This window comes from Larimichthys crocea, chromosome XXII (assembly GCF_000972845.2).
Source record: "Larimichthys crocea isolate SSNF chromosome XXII, L_crocea_2.0, whole genome shotgun sequence".
In the NCBI taxonomy this organism is placed as follows: Eukaryota; Metazoa; Chordata; class Actinopteri; family Sciaenidae; genus Larimichthys; species Larimichthys crocea.
The window spans coordinates 10,016,660-10,039,723 of record NC_040032.1 but is presented as its reverse complement, the minus strand read 5'-3'; the positions used below and the strand labels follow the sequence as shown (position 1 = coordinate 10,039,723).

Here is a 23,064-nt window from a genome sequence, read left to right as displayed (position 1 = left end):
ACCATGAATGAAGCTGACTGTCAGCACCTTTCAGACCTTCAGGCTCTCGCGTGGCACGTTTCCAATTCAATACGAGGTTTCAAGGTTTTGCACATTTTAACAGCGTGAGAACTTTTTTAGAATCAACTTCCCACCAGATGTTTTTTTACATGTCAGAGTAAGAAAAGAACACGTGTGTGTTTAAGTCACTAATGCTGTAAACTCAACGCTCAGCTGCAAAGTGAAACGCATCAAGCATGAAAACAGAAAGTTCAGCACATTTCCATCCAAAGTATTACATGATAAAGATTGTGGACAGTAGACCTGCACAGGGTGGAATATTGATGAGCGTCTAATGAAGTTCTGAAGGTCCAAATACTAAAGAAGCTCCATGAAATCACACATTTTAGGATAAATAAACCCAGGAAACAATCAAAGAAACGGAGGAAACATGAACCAGAAGTGAGACGAGAAGAGAAAGAAACATAAAAACATAAAAACATAAAGTCATAAAGTCAAAGTCAAACACATCTGCACATATCAGGGAAATGATGCGAGAACTGAAGCTTTAAAGAGATTAGCAGTTTAATAATGAGGCTCAGTGAGTCTGATAGAAGCTTTGAAGATTATTTTAACAGATTACAGATGACTTTTGAAGTGCTGCTAATAATAATCCACTGAGTTAGAGCTCAAGGCGCACACGGTGAACACCCTGATCCAATGCACCCACAGTCTGACAGGAGCAGGTGGTGTTAGGGCCTTGCTCAAAGGCGCCTGAGTCGTGCTCTGCCTTTGACCCAGATCCATCCTGCCTGTTCACGGGATTGAACCGACGCTTTCTATAAGTTTTGGGTCACGACTGCATTGACGTAGCTGCCACCATTGTCACGCTGACATATAACAGCACTGAGGTCATGTGCGTGTTTGCTGGGAAACCTTTTTCCAGCTGATTCCAGCAGCCTATATTTAAATTTAAACCCTGTGAGCAGCTTCAACCAGACGTTGGACAGCTTAGAGAGTTCGAGTTTGAACAGCCATCTCGTGTGTTTGTGTGTGTGTGCCAATAAAGAAGCAGAATCTGATGGGATTTCATGTCGAGTCTTGTTATTTGCATTCAGCGCATCCTTGTCGACGCGATTAACAATGTGGCTGACATTAATTAATGGCTAATATTTCAATAAAAGCAAACCAGAAGCTTTGTGATACCTCGCAGATCTCGTTACCGCGGCGGACAAAGAGCGGAGCGGCACCGATCAGGCCTTAACTGGATGTGAAGGCTGTTGTGCCCTCAGGTGATGGAAATATAAACCTAAGAGAGTACATTGGACAGGGAATATAACCTTAACTTATTGCATTAATGCAGCTTTTGTATAGACACACCGAGGCAGGTTCAAGTTCAAAGTCACTGTGGAAGAAAATGAGCATGTTATTGTTTAAAAATTACTCACGGGCCTTTTGAAAAATGGATCAAATGTTGGGGAACAAACGTGGAATTCTTCCACAGTGAGAAGAAGACGTGACATCTAAACATGCACATGTGCAAACATTAAGTCCCCCCTCGAGCTTTAGCACCCGGGATTAAGAAAAAGTTCAGCCAAGGACCCATTCAGATGCACTTATCGCCTGTTAAACGGGGGAAAAAGGATAGAGACACCTACTTAAAGCTGAGCTCTGCGTAAGCTCATCCCTGCTCCATTGTTCGGATCAGGTCTCAGGGTTCCTGGAGGGGATCTGAGGGGGGATTTATGGTTCAGGTGACGTTGGTAGGAAGTTTTGTTTGCCAGGGTGTGCCGTTCTCTCCAAGTGTGAGATGTTCTCCATGAGACCTAATTTCTTAACAAAGACTGGTAGCCCCTGGCAGAAGTTGGGATGTCGTTAAAAACAGCACTTTAGTGGAGCTGAGCTCATAACTCTTGTGTAAAAATATGGCTGAAATAACAGCAGGTATTCATATTTTGGTTATTAATATCTTCATGATTGTCTTCAGGTCTTGTTTCTATCTTTATTTTGTCTTCAGATAAATATTTTTTGGCTCAATATAAAAGAAGAAATAAAGAACAGAAACAGGATTTTTGTCTAAAACCCAACAAGCGATTGTTTTCCTGAAGATTCCCTGATCTTTTTCTGTGCCATGATGAACCATAACATGAAAACAATGATACCAGAGTCAAATTTATAGCTGCTATAGTTATTTCACATAATGATCCACCAGACCAAGGACTATATAGGAAGCATATACCTATTGTTCCAGGTCTGTCAGATGATCCGGCTGTTGCATCCAACCAGCTTGTGTTGCCCACTTACCTCTCTTGCCTTTTCTTCTCAGCAGGCTTCATGTGAACTCGCTGCAAAAGGAGGCCAGTATAAATCATGAAGTCATGAAGGTGAGAGCAGACAAAGGAAAGACACACTGAGGAGGGGCAACACACTCTGTGGCCATCCACACAAGGTAAGACAGTCTCTGCAGCTTTTGGCTCTAAGATAAATCATGCTGTGTGATATTATTTGTTTTATTGGTTAGAAGATAAATGACTTACATTGTTCTGTGTGACTTGAATTTGATATATTACACAGTTAAAGGTCTGGGCTGCTGCTGCTATCACTAAATCTAAATTTTTATTTCAGCTTCCATCTAAAAAAACATTGTTTCCTGCAGGACGGTTTAGTGTCACACTCTGGATTAACTTCACTTTGCAGAATATGTTCCACACAGTGATGCTCCAAGCTTCCACTGGTTAACATCATTTATTCATCTGACTGACGCTTTCTGCAGAAATACAACTGTTTAACACTCTAAAAGTGTTTTATGATGCATTATATTAATCTGTCACATCTGTAATATTAATAATGTTTCTATATTTGTGCGGTGGTGGAAAGTTGCTCAAAGCAGTGGTGTAGGTTTACTGGCTCATACATGATTAGTTTAATGCATCGTACGCTGCAGATGTCTGTTACATCAAAGATTTATTTAATTAATTAGTTTAATGTCCAACAATATTTAACAAAGAAGATGTTGTGCCCCAACAAGTTAAGAACTAAACTGGGGACTAAAACTAGCTCCACTTCAAACTATTGACATAAATATTCTTCCTCTAATATTATTTAGAGAGACTCAACAATTCCCACCATGAGCAAGCACTTGGTGAAGATTGGCAAGGAAAAACTTTACATCACTGACAGAGGACATTTAATGCAGAATGAGTACCTGATCATATACTTCTGTATAATATATAAATAAATGAATGCTGGATACTTGTAATAGAGTATTTTAAGTGTGGTCAAAGAATCTAAATATATCTCTTTCAACTGTGTTTGTAAAGTTATTAAATCTTCAGGTCTCAAATATTTCACTTTGGTTCATAAAGAGTATGATTACTTAAATACTTGAATACTTTCATTTAACTTCATACTTGACTTTACTATTATTTCCCTCAGCTGTCGTTACAGCAACAACATATATAGTACTGAGACAATATATATATTTATGTATCAGACATCTGAGTACTCAGTAATGGAGCTCTTAAACATGATCCAGCCGAGAGGAGATCACATGTACTTCTGAATTCTGTCATCTGTTTTTTTACAGTAGCTAGAAGACAATGTGGCTGACCCTTCTTACGTATCAGCTTGCAACACTCCTTCTCGCCCAAGGTCAAAATGCATGCATAGGACACCCCACATTCAAGAGTCCAGGTCAGTGAAACAATCGGTGCTCACGCTCTCATCCTTTTCATCCACCTGCTCCTCCCTACTGCTCTTCTTCCTTTCACATCTCTACTTTCTCCTGCAACCTAGTAAGCATCAGCACATCTGCATGCCTGGCTATCTGAGGAGTGCGTCTTTATCTCTGTTTGACAGTGGGATATAAAAGAAGCTGAATAAAGGTGTTGTTTTCTTTCCTCGAGGGACGATGTTACTATATCTTGGTGTTTTTTTGCTTTGCATTGATAGTGTATAACTGAAATCATAAGGCTAATTGGTGATAGTTGCAAAATGGGACAAACAAAGTTTGAGCACATATACACACAGACAGTACAAATGTCATTACAACTGAATGGGACTTTTACTTATTGCTCCTCTGTCTCTAGACGTTCACTTCTTTTGAACTCCACCCTACAGTTTGTAACACAGACTTTAAGTTTAACACAATCCAAACTGTTCCTCAGATTCTAGCTCCACCAGAGCAACAAACAAACTCATCTCCAAAAAGGTCGTCAGGCTGTGTAAAGTGTGCAAATGCGATGATGTGCAAAACACAAAAATGAAATCAAAGAATCAGAAGAAATCTCTGTACTCCAGGGAAAAGGCTGAAGACGGTCCATCGCTGCATGAAACTCAACCATGCAAAGAGGAAACCGTTTATAAACCAGATCTTTTGTGGGCCCATTTAAGATGGACTGAGGCGAAGTGGATCACTTCAAAGTCCGGTTTACTTGTCACCCATTGAAAATGTTTGGCATTATGAAATGTAAAAACACGACAAAGGAGACACCGAGCTGTCGAGCAGCTACGTGACGCATGTTGCTCGCATCAAATTCAAAATGTTCGTATCATTTTCCAAAAACAAAATCAAATTTCTCAGTTTCAACACTTGATAAGTCGTCTTTGTGAAATTTTCTATTAGATATGGAGTTTCTATGTTTTGCACATCATCTTATTTTGTGCACGTTTTGCATTTTACACAGCGGGGCGTCTCTTTTAAGGGTTGTAGGATCCTGTGGTTAACTCTAGTCTCATCCTCGTTCTCTGTTCAGATAACTCGGATATCGAGGTCTTCTGCGGCTCTCAGTCAGTGGAGCTTCAGATCCTGCTGTGTCCCATCATTTTCAATGGATACAATGAGTCACTGCTGTCCCTCAACTCCCAGCATTCAAATCCGCAGTGTAAAGGGACCGCCGACTGGACGGCGGACCCGCCTGTTGTCAAATTCAACTTCTCCATCACAGAGGAGGCGATCGCTGCCTGCTCCAGCGACCTGACAGTAGGTTACCTAAACCTGAGGATGCCCACACACACACACACACACACACAACAGATTCTTACTCAACAAACACTTTTTCCTCAAAGATCACTCAGGAGGCGGGAACTGGAGTCTTTGCAGACTTCTCCAGCGTCCAGTACATCTCCATATCAGGCATGGTCTGCACTAAGGACCCCACAACAGGAGCCATCACCTACCACCAAGAGATGATGTACAGGTTCTCCTGCCGCTACCCACTGCAGTACCTGGTCAACAATACTCATATGAGTGTGTAAGTGGCATTAGAGTTTATCTTAAAGTTTGTTTCTAAGTCTCATTCAGTCATACGGGAAGTGAGAGGACGAGAGGGACCTTCATCCTCCTCTGTATGGAGAGTTTGAGCTTCCTCTGCCAACATTTGCACAATGCCAGTGTTCCCTCCCATCTGCTATAGCCAAAATGGCTACCATTGAGGATGAGAAGTATCACACTCAACTTTCTGACCATCTGGGTACTCACAGTACATTTCATTTTGACATAAGTGGCAGTGCGAGCACGTTAATTTACTCAAAATAGCAAGTATGAAAGTACGAGATTTGAGACACAGCTCAGCTCCTACATGGTGAGAAATGGTTTCACTCTTCTTCTTCTTCTTCTTCTTCTGGATGGTTGTGATATCACAGACCTCAGCCACACCTCCACCACAAACCCACCTGGACCCACATCTCAGTAGGTTACCTGTGGAACATAACGTTCTTGCTCGAGAACTCCACAGAGAAGCGTAAGAGAAAAGAAGTAAAAGTACAAGAGAGACGATTTTTGGTACTTAAAACCACAAATATATCTTGTTATAGGTGTCAAAACTTCAAATTAACAAATGTAATGATGTAAAACAGAGGTCTTCAACCAGGGGTCCACAACCCCAAGGGGGTCCGCAGAGGTACTGCAGGGGGTCTGACAATTTTCACCAAAATAATGGTGATGAATCAGTAGACATGTCCAAAGAAGCACAGCTCTTGACATTAAGAATAATTATGCATGAACTTTTTGTCAATCATTAACTCATATAAGCCAATAACCCAGCATATAAATAGGTTAATAAGGTGAAATTAAGCTGAATAAAGTAAATATAAATAAGTTAGTACAGGCTTAAAGATCCCTAATGTTAAATTTGGGACCTTTAAGGATTCTCTAGCATTATGGGAACTAAAACAAATTCAACTGATTACTGTAGGCATATTAAAATAAAAGTTTAAATTAAGTCAGTAGAAATGATGTGAAATAAACTCATCTCTGGACAGTCAGGGCTGTGTCACATGTTCAGCTTCTTATATTAAAACATGCTCGTGTGAAGAGACGTTGACCTGAGAAGACGCATAACCCAGTTTTCCGTATCAATAACTCCGTAAATTTCTCTGAACATCACAACAACGTGTTCTCTGTTGATTTATAGCTTTGTCTTTTTCTCAGTTTCCTCCTTTGATCTTACCTTTTATGTCACACTCATACACATCATGTCACACTTAGAAAAGAAAAAGAATTATCATGTTACCATATTTATTTATGCCTCATGGAACAGCCAGTGTCTTTAAAAGGTGTCTATTACTCTTGTGTCTAGTTTCAGTACATCTAGAATCTCACCTTGGTTTGTTGTTCCCTCATGTATCAGGTGAATGATGACCTGGTTGTTGACAACTTGGGTTTTTCCCCTTAATGATTTCCAGCTGCTAAGACGTGTTTTTTATTGTGTGTGTGTGTGTGTGTGTGTCTAACAGGTCTGGGGTCAGCCTGGCAGTTAAAGACAATAACGGGAGTTTCATCAGCACGCTGAGCATGGGACTCTATGCGGTAAGAAGAGCGAGGTGTCGTCAGCGAACTGCTTTAAGTTAACGGTCGGGGAGAAAGAGTTTCAATATATTTGTGTTACAAAAGGAAGAGTGACACAAGACAATTTATGATTTTAAAGATGAGTACATCCCATTTATCTAAAGTAGTTTAGTCGACTTTGGATATTAAATCACAAAGAACTACAAAAAAAGTCAGAGAATTGTCCACGATTGATTTCCATCCTCGCCCTCAATTACAAAAAAAATCAGTGAAGTGATTATTTACATCAGAACATTTCCATCATGCCCATTAATTAACCAACTTTAACAACGCGGGTGATAGCGGCTTCGGTTTCAAGGTCTCACTGGATCAATGTAACAGTCATGGATTACATGATGCTACAGTAATGGAGCCAAACCGGTGCTTCTCCTACTCCGACAGATTAAACTACAGTATCTTATAATCTGAAGACGTCAACAATTATTTTATTAAAGAAATGGATCCACATATTCAATCCATGCATTTCTGATTGAAAATAACAACAGTAATATAAAAATAACACCAACGCATGGTCAGAACTCGTCTCTGAATTTTGGCTTTACAGTCATTGTGACCAAACGCCGAGTCATTCCAGTTTCGACATGATCGCTGGGTGAGGTTTCGATATGAATGATGAACCTTTTTTCCCGCTTGTTATAATCCATCTCCTCCTCTGTCTCTTTTCGAACTGGCTAATGATGACAATGATATTATATAGAAATGCTAATCTAATAACAATATGACTCTGTATCATGTAGCCCAGACAGCAACATGAGCTGGCGTGGAGGGATGGGAAGATTTAAACTGATAGTGGAACTCGAAGCCCTCCATTAAAACGACCAACATGTATCAGTCTAAACAACATTATTCCTTTTCTTGTACCTGAAGGACGCTTCCTACTCCCTCATGCTGCGGATCCCACCGGGAGGCCTGGAGCTAAAGACCAGGATCTTTGTACAAGTGAAAGCGTCCAATCTCACTAACAGGTACTTCACACCAAGTTTTAGCAGTTGGTAAATATTTGCTCAATAAAGAATAACTTGGTCTCTCAGTCACAATAGATATAATCTCACCAGAGAATAAAAAAAAAACTCCTCCTTGCAGATTCAACGTGCTCCTGGACCGATGTTACGCCACAACGTCGCCTTTCCCCGTCAACACCTCATCTCACGATCTCTTTGTTGGGTAGGTGACGTGGAACAACTTGACTTAGCAATGGCACTTTGACAGAGGTGTAAGTCTCTGGAGTTTTAATGGAGGGATAGAACATCCATTTTCTTCAAGTTTTAATGGTGGTGGTGGAGAGCACCGAACACGTCGGGTCAACCGGGTTGAGAACTAATGACTACAAAGGCCACAGCATGTGATTCACATCAGTGTCAGACCCACCAAACCATTCAGTGACCCTTCACACCCTATAGATGGGGGCATTGTCACCCTGGATGAGAAAGGTGTTCACTCAGAAAACTTTGCATTTCCTCTAAGGGGACCAAACCATGCCAGCAAAATTCCCTCACAGCATTACCAGAGCATGAGCTGTTGTCTTGGTGTACACCCCACATTCACTCCCCCACTCATGGAGAACATAATATCTGACCAGATCACCCTTTTTCACATCTCTGTAGACCAGTATCTTTGGTTTTTGCACCACTGATCTCTTCAATGTGCATTCGTCTTTGTAATATGGGCGTTTATCCACTGCAGCCTGCTATAACATCCTCTCTACATTACTGTAAACAGGCAGAGAACAGACAGAGTCATTGCCCCTGTGTGAGCATCTGCATTTGTATGGAGGTTTCCTCAAGTAAATTAGATTGTGCATGGTTATATTAGTTTTAGTGATAAAAGAATATGTGAACCAGGCTTATGCTAAACCATTGTACATCCTGTCTGTTCGTCAGAATGTCTGAAATATTTGTTGTTGACTGAAACCTGGTAGAAAACCCCAAAGAACTGGACAAAAAGAACCATTGTCTGTTCTGTTAAAGGTGTAACCGGGATGTCCAGACAATAATGGATGTCAACGGAGAGCAGCAGGAAGCCCGCTTCTCCTTTGAGGCTTTCCGCTTCATCCAACACACAGAGGATACTTTCTCCACGTACTATGTGCACTGCGCCACCAGACTCTGCGTGAACACCTACTGCCCCGACCTCGTTCAGGTAAGGTTCTGCATTTGGGTTGATTCAGAAGAACTTTGATACTCAACGATTCGGCAGAACCCTTTAGAGATTACATTATAGATAGATGGACACAATGTAAACTCCAGGTCTCCAGTCCTGACCTCTAGCGGATGAATGCATTGTAAATCTGGGCTACACAAATGATACAAATGCAATTGATCTAGAAGTTTTAATGTATAGAAGAGAAGGTTCTTCATTTTTTGTCCTGTCCTGTCCTGATCACTCAATTCACCTGCAGAACTGCACCACCAGTTCCAGAAGGCGCCGTAACGCCGAGAACCACGACACCACAGTGAGCGACATGGCCACCATCACCTCAGCAGCAATCACTACCCGCCTAGGCAAAGGTGAGAAAGTGCATGAATTTCATAGGTCAACACCTCAGAATAAAGATACTCAAGTAAAGGAGACACAGATATACATTTCGTGAATCATACCAAAGGGTTTCTTTTGGTCGTCGTGAACAAACTGATGGTTTCTCTCGTTCTTTTGCAGTGAATCCGATGGAATCTGGAGGTATGGATACACTGTCATCATGAGTGAATTCCCTGTGTTTCTATAAGTTATTAAGGCTCCCAATGAATAATGGGTACAGTATAAACAAAGTCGTACAAAGAATCCTAACCTACCAATAGGAAACTTTTCCCGAAGCCTGTCCTTGGAGAGGAGGTTGTAGGTGAGAACCTCGTTGGTAGGCTCTAGATTAATGATCATTTACTGCCAATATCTTTGAGATTGCTGGATGGTAGAACAGTGTTTCAAACCACCTACCCACAATGTCAGAATCAGCATCCAACAACCCAACAAGCCCTTCCCCTTCACACGACGAAAAGCCAGACTTTTGAACCATCCAGTGTTTGGATATGTTCCATTTCAAGCCCTGGCTTCAAAGCGTGTCGGATTGTCTGAACCTGGAACCTCCTTTTTTGGCAAAGCGGGTTCCAGGCATTGTTCATTGATTGTCTGAAGTATACTGAAACCCTCTGAAGGAACCAGTTGAGGCTGAGTATCAACTGAATGGATTCCTGTCAAGGATGGAGAACATACCTAAAAATTAGTGGATAGAAGTATCTTTCTTTGACATCAGTCAGCAGTCCATGTGTGTACGATCATGTTTCCATCATCATCGGTATCTAAACTGTAGATTGCTCGATATCAGGTCTAACCCTTAGTGTCTCTTTTCGTCCTAGGTGGTTATCAGAATCACAGCGGCATGCTGGCTGTTTCGGTCGTGGCAGGCATCGTCGGGATCATCTCCCTGAGTCTGGTGGCTTTCATTGTTTACTATATACACAACTCCAAAATGGGCTTCAACAAGAGAACTCTGTCCTGATTTTCTTTCGTGCATTAGAGGTTTCTTTATGTAAGAATAAGAGAAGTAGAACAGCAGACAAGCTTAGTGCTTTCTTTTAGTTTGAACATGAGGAAGAGTCATATTTACTGCCAAACAAAAGCACTGTACACGCACTTATGACTATATATATTGTAGCTTTGCACAGTGCTTTCAGCGTTTATATTCATCTTATAATCTGATGTTGGGTCATAGAATTAAGGTACTTGTTTATATGTTACTAAAGCAGGGTGATAGGTACTGTAGTTCACATTCAGGCTCGAAAACAAATACTTTTACGTCTATTAAAGGTTATTATTCACATTGTTTCTCTACAGTTCTTTTAGATGATGCCAGAAAACTGATGTATAAAGCTGTATACTTGTATTTTTAATGGAGGTAAGCTGATGTGTTTATAAATGTGTAATACGCAGGTAGATAACCAGCTTCTGATGATGTCAGGCCTCATTCTCTGACAGATTTACTCAAATAAATGTGTCATTTTGAGTTGAACTCTAAACCTTGTGACACAAGACAGACGTCTAAGTTGTTTGTAGATTCTTCAAAATTAAACTTTGAACGTTTAAATAACTGTGGCCCAAAGCAGAATCCAAACAACGAGGAGTGAATTTTATATAAATTAGTTAAAACTAGCTGTAAAGCTGCAACACACATCAATGCATCGGACTGATACTGCAGAATAAATGCATACTTCAGTATGTATACTTAGGTATTTGTGATATTTAGAGTTTTTAGTGTTGTAATTTCCTCGAGGAAACGAACTGAACACTTCCTCCATCACTGCATTTGTCCACATTGTTTTAAAAGTAAATCCTGAAACCTTCAGAGGAAATGTGCATTTCACTTCTGGTCATAAATCCTATCGGACAAAAATATGTAAACAACTAATCCAGTGTGATGTATCTCTTCATTTTAACACACGAGCAGATGTTTCTTCTTTTTTTTGTCAGGTCAGATCTTTAAGCAGCTAATTTTGACATATATAACATAATATACACTTCTCAACAGAGGGAATAAAACTATGGATTGTTTTGATCAATTACAAATACAGAACTGTGTTTTCAGTCCAGCAAACTGGATTTTAGTTGGATATAATGTTGGATAAAGGGATTCCCTAAACTCTGCTACTTTCCCATGTTTTAGGCATGAAGCTACAGATATGAAAGTGTTTAAACTTACAAACATTTCAGTGACGATGAAGCACAGAGTCATCCACCACTAAAGGTTGAGGATAACGTCTGTAATGGATTACTCTGAAACCACGAATAAAAACCTCAGAGATTAGCCACAAACGCTGGAAGATGAAGTTCTGATTTGTCTTTGTTTATCTCTGCGTGTGCGTTATATATTTACTTCATATCCGTCATTCAAAGCGAACCACAAATGACAAACAGCTTAAGGACCAACAAGGTCGTTTTTCTCTCTGTTAACTCCACTGAAAGCAGCTCCGGGATCAGGTTCATCTAAAGAGCAGCAGCACCTTTAGGTGCAAAGTTAGAAACACGGTAACCACGGTAACAAAACAACAAATTAAAAACAAAAAGATTTTTTCTTTATTAACAGTTTTAGAAACACAACATCATTTCCTCCCGTCCCTGTCTTTTTGTTTTCTTCAGTTCCCCTTTCAAATAATCCAGAGTGCTGAAAACACACAAAGCACACACAGCTGACCCAAAGTCCGGTTCCTGACAGTCCCTCCCCGGCCCAACCCGACCCAGCTCGAAACAAAAACAAAAAAAAAAAAGAGGGGGCCAACATCCGAGCAAGCATCACAGGGCATGTTGAGGTAAAGAGCAGTGACAGCACGAACACGCCACCTCTTGTACGACATTTAGCAGCTTATGAGACGTTTGACCACTTTCACCGAAACATTCAAGGTTGGATTGGCAGAAAAAAAACAAAAACAAAAAAACTCGTGAGTCATTTTAGTTCATCCGATTGAATCAGAGAGATGTTAAATCATCCCCGTCACCAAACGTGCTTCTTCTTTTAGGTTTTCATGATTCTATACAGCCGATAATCCACAAAGATTAACGTCAGGGGTTGTGTCATGATTCTCTGTCATCTACAAATTAAGTGCCCAAATAAATTCTGGTTAGAGCTAAAAAAGAAAAACGTTCTACCCATCCAAAAGGACTCTAAATGACCCCGTCACCCTCCGCTATAGCCAACACCATGAAGCAGTGCACTTACTCAGTAGCTTTGGAAAGTCAGTGAAGGTGTTAGAGGACAAATAACCTCACGACGACATAACTACGGCTGAGGACAGAGCATGAAATGAAAAGGTTCAAACTTCAACACACACCTCCCCGCTGCGTCGGCGTCGATGTCACGTGTAGAAGGTTTGTTTTTGTCGTTGCGCGTCACACACTTTGTTTTATGCTTCTTCTTCTTCTCGGTGTTTTCAGCGTCCGTTGAAAAGACAGAAGAGATGAACAGCGCACGAAAAAGGAATGAGATGAGATGAGTGGTCTTCGATCATTATCCAATCAGCTCCCAGCAGTTCAAGAAACAGGGACATAAAGCCAAAGAAGAAAGAAAGAAACGAAAGAAAAACCCAAAACAGAAACAAGAGTGAGAGAGAGAGAGAGAGAGGGAACTTGAATATTTATACACTGTCAATAAATAGTGATTTTCTTCCCCGTTCCAGCCGTTATAACTCGTCGTCTATGTGGTTTTCAGGCGGCGGCTTCTCTGTCGGTCCTGGAGAAACGAGGGCAGAGAGGAGGGAAAAGGATGAATATACTGCGTGAGAGGTTACGTCAGTTCATGAGAGCAGAAAAACACATAAACAGTCCGAGTTCAGAGTAATTCGAGCCCATATGTACCGATTTAACAACACACACACACACACACACACACAAAGATGTTGCTATGGTGACGCCTGTTAGCAGGAGACTGAATGACATTTGAAAGAAGCTGCCTCGTCGTTTTACTCCCTTTAAACAAAAAACACTCACATCACGCCGGGCAGCTGGAAAAATGTAAGACGTGAAATTATCTGCTTCATCAGTCTGCAGCCTTCTTCTGAATGTAACTACAACAGGCGACATTTAAACTCTCTGAGATCGAATATCACCGTCTGTGACTGGAACCTTTCACCTGCAGATTCATGTTATTTTAAAGTTTAAACCATGTGTTTAAACGTTTTTATGCACAAATCCTGAATCCAGCGATATTTTCTTATTTTCTTACCTGCCTCATGAATAAATAATGAAGGAAAACAATAACTTTTAACTAATAAACAGCTAATTAAAGACATTTTCAATTAAAAAAAAAACATTTAAATCTTGATAATTCATCGATGAGCTGAACGTATTAAACAAACAAACTTATATCCATTATATTATTATTACTACATTACATTACATTGCATTTAGCAGACGCTTTTATCCAAAGCGACTTACAGAGGAGGACATAAGCTAAGAAAGGTGTAAAGGACACAGAGTAGTTGTTAGTTTTGTTAGTTTTGTTAGGCAGGGAAGCATTCTCGAAACAGAAAGGTTTTTACAAGTTTTTTTAAAGGTAGAAAGGGATGTTGCTGTTCTAGTAGCCGTTGGTCATTCCACCATTTGGGGACGACCACAGAGAAGAGTTTAGAGTGACCTCGCTTTGCGAGAGGCGAGGGTACAACTAGACGGTTTGTATGAGCGGAGCGTAGCGCCCTGGTCGGGACGTGAGCCTTTAGTAAGACGCTGAGATAGGCAGGGGCAGATCCTGAGATGGTTTTGTAGGCTAGCGTCAGAGCTTTGTGTTTAATTCTGGCAGCTACAGGCAGCCAGTGCAGGTCGCTGAAGAGTGGGGTGACATGTGACCTTTTTGGTTGATTGAAAACCAGTCGCGCTGCGGCATTCTGGACCATTTGCAAAGGTTTGATCGCGCAAGCAGGTAGGCCAGCCAAGAGCGAGTTGCAGTAATCGAGGCGGGAGCTGACTGTAGCCTGTATCAGGAGCTGAGCGGCATATTGGGTCAGGTACGGTCTGATTTTTCTAATATTGTACAATGCATAGCGACATGACCTCGCTATGGAGGAAATGTGTTCAGAGAGAGAGAAAGACGATCATCAAGTACGACGCCCAGGTTTTTAGCAGCATGGTTAGGGGTAATAGTGACAGTACCAATTTTCAGGTTGAAGTCATGGCAGATTGACTCATGGGCAGGGATGACCAGGAGTTCGGTTCCTCATGAACTATCGTCATAATTCAAATATTCAATAATAAACTCTGCCCTGTAGCTTACAGTGAAGTACATGAGGATAAATGTTGTTTTTATTGACCTGGTTAAAATTTGAGTGCCATGAAATGACACATAAGAAGCCAATTAACATGCAGAGCTTAACGAATCTGTTAGATCAAATTTGAGCCGACTCACTTTCTGCTTTCCACCTCATCGTTTCATTTTATTCAGCTCTGAAATTATTTTGCTTTAAGCGACTCATTTATTTATTTATTTATTCATTTATTTAGCTCATTCAATTCTTGATTTCTGGCCCATTTTAGAAAAAAACTAATTTTAAAAACGAAAAGAAAAAAATAATCCTTACAAATCAACTTGTATATATTAAAAAAAAGAAGCAGGAACATTTTTAAACAATTCTTGATTGTTTATTTTCCCTACACAAATCATCTTCATTCAGCTTAGTATCTATATTTTCTCCCTGGTCATCCAACCTCACCTGCAGGTGTTTAATGCTCCACCACTCTCCTTAAATAAAGGATGATTTTGGATCTGTAAACTTATCGTAGCGGCTGGAGTCCATGTGCAGATCATGTGACGGCGCTCTCATTCACCTGGACTCGGTAACAGAATGACTGACGAACTAATTACAGTAATCCAGCGTTAATATAACGTTCTGTCAGTGTTGGAGAGACTGCGCGTGTCAGCGGGGAGTTCGTTCAGCTCAGCTGTTATTATTTTTTAAAGTTCTCCATCGTCAACGACAACAGGTTTGGCGGACCGACCTGCAGTTGTTGTTTCTTCTGAGGGCTGTGATTGGCTGTCTGAGTTGCTCTGTGGCGTGCTCTCCTCAGTGGGCGGGGCTTCACCCGGCTGCGCCTCCTCTGGAGTTTCTGCGTTTGAATGAAAAACACACACGGGGAGTTAATTTAATTTTTTTCTTTCCAGTTCAGAGTAAAAACAGTCCCGTGAGTTTGACCCACCGCTCTTGGCGTCCGCGCTCTCCTCTGTGGGAGGGATGACTTTCTCCTCCGCCGTGTTGTTGGCCTTGCTGTTCTTCTCCGAGCTGGTGCTGTTCTTGGCTTTGGCTTTCGCCTTCGGCTTGGCGAACTTGGCTTTGTTGAGTAAGTAGTTGACCTCCCGGTCCAGCAGAGCCAGCTTGGACTCGATGTCTTTGGACAGTAAGATGGGCCTCTCCTTCGGGGAGCGCTTCTCCTGCTCGGCGACGGTCTCGTTCTTCCACGTCTGGAAGAAAAAGGAGTTAGTTAGTTTGGGAAAAAGTTTCTCAGCTGCTTTGCTTTGAACTTCTACACTCCCACATTCAACACGTACCGTCGTTTCATTGATCACTTTCTCCAGCATGTTCAGCTCGACCTCAGTGAAGATCTGGTCGTCCTCTGGAATCAGTTTGGCGCTCCTTTAGAGAAAAGAAACAAAAAAAATGAGCCACCACACCAGCGTCACCTCTCTGGCGTCTACAAGACTTCCTTTGGACACTCACCTGAGGAAGAAGCTGGAGGTGTTGAGCATGCTCTCCAGGGCGGCCAGGCGCTCCGGCCACTTGCGTCTCTCCTCCACCCTGAAGAACATGTCCTTGCACAGGCTCTTCAGCTGAGACAGCTTCTCTCTCAGCTGCTTGGTGGTCGCCGAGTAGCCGTCCTCGTCCATCCACTCCGACACCTCCTTCAGCTTGGCGGACATCTGCTCCTTCTCCTCCTCCGACACCACCAGCTGGTAATCGTCCTGGTAGAGCTTGTCCTGGAGAAAGGATCGTTTGTTTTACGTGTTGTATTCTCTCTCAGGTGGACTTTAAGGATGTTCTTTTGTTTACCTGCGTCTCGAAGATAAAAGCTTCCAGACTGTTGAGCGTCTTCTCCCGTTCCTGCTTGGCGAGGTCTCTGTCTGTCAAATCCTGCAACCTGAGAAGATCCAACATGGTTTTAGACACAAACACAAACTCAGAATCAAACAAAAGAAACTGAAGTGAAGTCGTCTGCTTTACTTCTTCTTAGAGGAAGTGACATCGTCTGCGGTGGGGTCGAGGATGTCGTTGACGAGGAGTTCTGCCGTGATGTCTTCGGAGATTTTGCTCTTTTTCTGAGGTTTCGCCTTCTTCTCCGCTTCCTTCTCTGCCTCGGTCGCAGACTTCTCCCCGTTGCTTTCGTCCTTTAAGCAGAAACACGGTTACTTTCAGTAACGTGTCCGTGGAGGCTCGCCTCTCTTGAGACTTTCACAGTCAGGATCTTACCTTGGCCTCGGCCTTGCTGCCTGCCTCCTCCTCCGTCTTCTCCTGATTTTTCTCTTCACCTGCACTCTTCTCTGCATCGTCCTGCTTCTCCTTGGCGGCCTCGTCCTTCTGGGCTTCTTCCTTCCCCTCCTCGTCCTTGTCGTCCTTGCCGGACTCTGGAGGCACTTCCTCCTCGTCCTGAAATTTAAAAAAATCATCGTTAGCTACGATCTCAGGCCAGACGTGAAGATGAAGCGGTTCATTACGTGTTATAGATGTACGGAGCTGCACGTACCTGGACAGGTTCAGTTACGTTGGGGGCGGGTTCAGACGATCCTCCTCCAAACAGGGTGGAAATTGTGTTTCCCAGCTCTGGAAGGCAGCAAAGGTTTGACTCAGTGCAGATGCATCATGATGTTTAAACAACAATAACAGCTGATTGTTTCATTTTCTCCTGTTGATCATGTGACTTTAACCTTTGTGCCGCTTTATTTAAATGAGCCTCCCATCTGTGCGACGTGCACCGGACACAGACGGACGGAGCTAAAGTTCGAGGTCCATAAAAGAAACAGAGCTCGGCGTGCACGCTTCACTGACCAATGAGAGCACAGGAAAACCTACTCGTTAAGGTCGACTCCTCCTCTTTCTCCTCCACGATCGTTTCAAAGACGGACTCCACCTGCGGATTCAAGTTACTAACGTTAATGTGACGAACGCACCTGCAGAAATTCATCGTTTGATTTATTCTGTAAATGTGTTTTTAAAGTGTTCTTATGTGATTAGGTTTGTTTTGCACTTTGCTTAATCTTCTTAGTGTTAAGCACATTTTCTCTGAGTCAATTGTTGCTGGCTTTGATTTTAATAAGCCTCGCTGGTCGCCATGGCAACCAGGAGTGTGACCGACCCGATCCAGCAGGAGCACGCCGCTGTCGTCCATGTTGAAATGGGCTTTGATGCCTTTGGACTCGGCGTCTCCATGCTTCTGGAAGCTGCTGCCGACTCCGGACAGCTTGACCGTGGTCAGGTTCAGAGAGCCGAACATGCTGCAGAACACGAGGACGAGGATCAGGATCAGGGTTTATACTCAAATACATTCAAATCAGGAGAGAACAGAGCGGAGGATCAAAGCAGAATCACACAGTCGAGCTTCTGTGGAAGCATCAAACTTCAATCAGACGCCGTAACATGAGCTCTCTGTAAACTCTGCTTTCTCTTGTCGGCGTTCAGACACGTCAGTTAATTCATGTGAAGCAGAATCAAACAGTAAAACATCCAACCTGATGTCTTCCTGACTCAGGAAGCTGAGGTCGCCGTAGTTTATGTCGAAGGAGAAGTCGGCGTTGTAGCGGTTGAACGTGATGACCTTGCGCTGAGGGTACGGCGCCATCCTCTGGAAGAGGACGCGTTTGTTGTGTTTCAGGGCTTTGACGCCGTCTTCCTCCGTCTCACGGGTGAACTCCACCTGATGGAAACGAAACACGTGGCTGCCGTTCAGGATTTTAATCCCTTTCAGATGAACATGTCTCATGTCTCAGGTTATTTAAATGTGTCGGCCGTGGACGAGCTGCACCGACCTGAATGGGGAAGATGGCTGCGTCTCGGACGATGAAAGGTTTGACCTTGAAGGCCTTGCTGAGGGCGGCGGCCTGGTACACGGCGCCCATCGCCGCTGCCTCATCTGCGTTGATGTTCTTCCCCAGCTCCTCTCTGCACAGAAACAAATACACAGTTACAACCACAGAGTTGTGGAGGACTGCAGCTCCTCAGCATCTGTGGTTGACACTTACTTTCCAACAGCTTTGAGCAGCACTTCCTGGACCTTGGGGACACGAGTGGCGCCGCCGACTAAAATCACCTGCTCGATTTCATCCTGTTGGCAGAAGTACAAACTTTAACGACAGAGGTCATTAAGGTTTAATCTCATCCCGTCATGTGGTCCTGGACCAGAATACTGACCAGCTTCATTTCTGCGACGCTGAGAGCTTCCTGCACCGGGCGAGGAACTCTCTCGAAGAGATCAGCGCACAGCTCTTCAAACTCGGCCCTCGTCACCTTAGACTTGAAGTCGATGTCGTCCATCAAACCTTCCACCTGAACACGAAGAAACACGTCGAGTAAACACTCTGAAACTCTGACTTGGAGGTGTCCTACAAACTGGACAACTGAAGGTTCTGGGTTCACGTCCCCCGGACTCACCTGTGCCATGAATTCCATGTTCGCGCTGAGCACCGTCTTCAGCCTCTGAGCCTCCTTGAGGAGCTTGGCCATGGCCCGGTGGTTCTCCCTCACGTCTTTCTTGCTCTTCTTCTGCTCGTTGAACAGTTTGGCCAGGTGGTCCCGCAGCCTCAGGTCCATCTCGAAGCCTCCCAAGCCACGGTCGAACCTACGGCCAGAACGAGAGACGCACACCGGTCAGAGGACTGAAACACACATTTCAAATGAAGCATCTATAATCTTTTCTTTATCACCTATCGACCATGTACCTACATATCACTAGATATCCCACAGTTATACCAACTCTTTCATATTTACATACTCCAGTTAATAACCAGTTATCATCCTCAGTGAACAGAGCCTCATAATGTTTATCAGTGATACCTTTAATCTCCTCTCTAATCCTCTTATACTTTTAGGTTTTTCCCTGTTTTACATACATAATCTGTAACGGTTGCGGGGCGGCTGGAGGCGGGGTACGCCGGCTCATCACAGAGACAAACAACCACTCACATTCAGACCTACGGACAATCTTTAGAGTCACCAAAGAACCTGTTAAGGTTCAAGTCTTTGAGAGAACCCACGCAGAACATGCAAACTCTGCAGCCGAGGTTCAAACTAGGAGTGAGGCAGCTGTGAGGCGACGGTGCTAACCACTGCACCACCGTGTCGCAATATTGCAAATGATATTTTCCTGTTTGCAAACTCCATGTTAGCCCATCTACTTCTTCTGATGTCAGCTGGAGCTGTGTGTGTTCTCTGTGTCTGTGCATCTTCCTGTTTTCTGAGTTTCAGACAGGATGAGGAGGGCGAGGAGTCGTGATGCATGTCCTAAAAATATGTTCACGCCTCAAACTAAAATCTGAAGACTCGGGTTTATTTAAAAAGCGTGTCCATGAAACTTTATTTAATTTAACAGCTGCAGTAGAAACTTGTTGGGCGGCTCAGTGCAGCCTGTTTTTCATGCACGGTGGAATCACGTTACACGTTCAACGTTCAATAGAGGAAATCTGACAACCGCCGTTCACGCTCAGAGTTTCCTGTGTCAGATGGAGGAAGCATTCATCGTACAGGCTGACTGAAGTTAACTCGGTGTGATGCAGCTGCTCATCAACCAGCCTGACGGTGCAGCATCAGAGAAGCAGTCTCCGTGGCGATGCCACTTCACGGATCGGTGGACTCACCCGACACCTCGGATCTGCAGCTGGGGCTGCGTGCCAGACTCTTTGTTTTTGACTGTCTGATAAGAGACGATGGTGGCGGTGGTGCTGCCTGCGCCCATGTCATAAAACATGATGTTCTGAAAGGGAACGAGAGCAGAGTTAAAGGTGTCTTTATTCAAACAGGAGGGATTAATCCACATATAATATTTAGTCAGATTAGTCTCTCCTGTAAACACAGAATCTTGATTTCATGTGAATTCAGGACGTGCACCTTCGCCGTGCTGTCGATATCTTTCCTCCTGAAGACGCCGTAGTTCAAGGCCACGGCGGTGTTGTCGTTGATGAGCTGAAGCACCTTCAGTCCGGCCATCTGCGCGGCCTGCAGGACCGCCCTGCGCTCCGCCTGGTTGAAAAAGGCCGGGACGGTGATCACGGCGTCTTTGATCGGTTGCTCTGCGAGGGGAGTAAAATAAAAACAAGTTCACGTGTTTGAACATACGATACAACTGATGCACTGCGTTGCTCTGCGGGCGGACTGACCTGCGAAGTCCTGAGCCAGTCCACAAGAGTAATTGAGCGCCATGCCGAGCAGCTCCTCAGGTGTGTACTGCACTTCACTGGTGGAAGAAAAACAGGTTAGCTGCTCCTATTTATAACAGCGCTGCGTTTCCTTCTGTGAGCTATCGCTGTTGTTTTTTCAGACGGCGCCGCTATGAATGATAATTATGACGACAATAACTGTTTGTAGAGCACTTTTCATGCCCAGAGGGTGTGAGATAAACTATAAGGAGGAAGAAAATAAAACATTAACGCCGTGAGCAGCTGACAGAGGAGCGTGCTCTGCAGCTCAGAGCCAGAAAAACAAGAGCAGAGAAGAATACTGATGCACGAAGGTGCCAGATCATGAGACGCTTTGTAGATGTTTTTGTTTTTTAAAATTCCTCTGATGAGAAATTCTTGATTGTGGCGTTTCCATGACAACGCCCTTCCTCGGTGATGATCGACAATAACTGAATGTACCGCCAGAGGTGAGCACGACCTGAACTGATGATGATGATGTTTAATATGATGATGCACGACGGCAGAGACTCACTCCGAGTATTTAAAGTAGACCGTCCCTCTGACCGCGTCCTCCTCCAGCTGGTGCTCGGGGAAACGTTTCTGGTAGAGCGCCACCTGGGGGTTCTTGTGCTTCTTGCCCAGGAGGCTTTGGAGGTGTCTATAAACAGTTTTGGGGTTCTTCACAGACTGAAATATGAAAATACATAGCACAGCGTTAAAAAAAACAAACAAACATTGACTGTGCAGATGATTCATCAGATGAAGTTGAGGAGACGACGTCGTACCACTCCGAGCGCGCTGTCCCCGAAAAGTCTTTCGTTTTCCTTCAGACACACGGCGATGGGCGTTTTCCTCCTCGACTCCCTGAAGAAAGAAAAAGAAAAACAAATGTTTTCATTTTATTATTTGTATCATGGTCACTTTACATTACAACACTCTTTTTATACATCATCCCACTTTCATCCTTCATCCTCAGTCTGTTTTTGAAGGTTGATTGTTTGTCGTGTTTATTGTGTGTGCTTCACTTTCCTCTGCTGCTGTAACAAATACATTTCCCCGTGTTGGGATGAATAAAGTAAATCTAAATCTAAATGTCCCGTGTGCACACTCACTTGTTGAGAACAATCTCCATCGGCACCCCGGGCTTCACGATGGCCATCTTCATCCACTCGCTGCCCAGGTCGACGGACATCACAGCTACAGTCACTGCGAACACAAAGACGGGCGTTACGTAAAAAGGCAGAAAGACAAACAGAGGTGTTGATCCAGCTTATCTGTATCCAAACACTGATAATTATGTGGCAGAGTTTTAAAGCAGCTGAACGGCGTCTGATGATAGAAATCTGTCTGGATCACGTTACCTGTGTGAGAAGGCAACATTGCCGCAACAAGGCAGAAGAGAGCAACCAGCGCCAGCTTCCTGCCGCCCATGATGACGAGCTGTGGACAAACAAAGACAGTCATCATCATCATCAAACATGTCTTCGTCTTCGTCCCTCCACCTGCAGCATGTGTCACTGCACACGACCTTTGTCCTGGGATATGCAAATCATCTGACACACCTGATCCCTCCCACACAGGTGTGTGTGTGTGTAGACAGGTTGCAAACACGTGGCATTAATGTCACATATCTGCACATGAGAGTGTGTGTGTGTGTGTGTGTGTGTGCCCCCCACTGAGGCAGTGACGCATGAATGCAAGATGGATGCACAAAGAGAAACAGCCTGGAGCTTTTCAGCATCTTGAAAACCTGGAAATCCTTGAGATCCTTGAGACAGCTCCAGGATGAGATGCTGATGTTTGTTAGCACACAAAGCTACACACACACACACACACACACACACACACACACACACACACACACCTATAGAAGAGTTGACAGCTACAGTCAGATATCATCAATGTGTGTGTGTGTGTGTGTGTGTGTGTGTGTGTGTGTGTGTGTTACCTTTCCTCAGCCCGGCACGAAGTCAACAACACTGACCGGACACACTGCGCCTCTCCCCGGGCTTCCAGCGCTCGTTTAGCCGTTACTCGGAGCCTCTTCCCTCGGTCACTCGGAGCCTCTTTCTCCCCCCCGGTGTTTCACGCTCGGTAGTTTTTTGTTCGGTTCCCTCTTTATCACCGGCTCGCTCTCATCAGTCGGGCCCGGAACGCGGCGTCACCTCATTGGATCCACGAGAAGAGCTGGAGGCAAGCTACCGGCTACCGGCCGCACTGCTTCCGGTCAGCATTTCAGAGTAAAAGTATTATTTACGCTGAAGTTATTTTATTTTTATTTTTTTTCCCGAAAATATATATAAAAAAAAGTAAAAAGGGATTTTTGCAAGTATGTAAAACACTAAATTAGAAAGTACATTTTATTGGCTTATTGCAGGGATGTCCA

At 43.5% G+C, this 23,064-nt stretch overlaps 2 protein-coding genes across 2 annotated transcripts; one reads left to right on the top strand and one right to left on the bottom strand.

The window, feature by feature from the left end:
* Positions 1 to 2,389: 2,389 nt before the first annotated feature.
* si:ch73-261i21.5 (zona pellucida-like domain-containing protein 1) lies at positions 2,390 to 10,665 on the top strand. The gene is made up of 11 exons (XM_019279463.2): positions 2,390 to 2,428; positions 3,566 to 3,672; positions 4,734 to 4,960; positions 5,047 to 5,231; positions 6,715 to 6,787; positions 7,694 to 7,791; positions 7,910 to 7,990; positions 8,794 to 8,965; positions 9,225 to 9,333; positions 9,482 to 9,502; positions 10,177 to 10,665. The coding sequence occupies exons 2-11, from the start codon at positions 3,579 to 3,581 to the stop codon at positions 10,317 to 10,319; spliced, it is 1,203 nt and encodes a 400-aa protein (XP_019135008.2). The 5' UTR covers positions 2,390 to 2,428; positions 3,566 to 3,578; the 3' UTR covers positions 10,320 to 10,665.
* A 1,224-nt stretch (positions 10,666 to 11,889) lies between these two features.
* hyou1 (hypoxia up-regulated 1) lies at positions 11,890 to 22,856 on the bottom strand. The gene is made up of 24 exons (XM_019279502.2): positions 22,627 to 22,856; positions 22,040 to 22,118; positions 21,791 to 21,884; positions 21,464 to 21,542; positions 21,211 to 21,365; positions 20,658 to 20,734; positions 20,389 to 20,570; positions 20,139 to 20,254; positions 18,937 to 19,123; positions 18,697 to 18,831; positions 18,528 to 18,610; positions 18,315 to 18,447; positions 18,018 to 18,202; positions 17,645 to 17,783; positions 17,362 to 17,419; positions 17,036 to 17,112; positions 16,762 to 16,938; positions 16,516 to 16,679; positions 16,345 to 16,432; positions 16,015 to 16,271; positions 15,846 to 15,930; positions 15,497 to 15,758; positions 15,299 to 15,406; positions 11,890 to 13,040 (listed from the first exon to the last, which is right to left on the bottom strand). Exons 2-24 carry the CDS (start codon positions 22,107 to 22,109, stop codon positions 12,991 to 12,993), a joined length of 2,961 nt encoding a protein of 986 aa, XP_019135047.2. The 5' UTR covers positions 22,110 to 22,118; positions 22,627 to 22,856; the 3' UTR covers positions 11,890 to 12,990.
* Between the last annotated feature and the right edge of the window lie 208 nt (positions 22,857 to 23,064).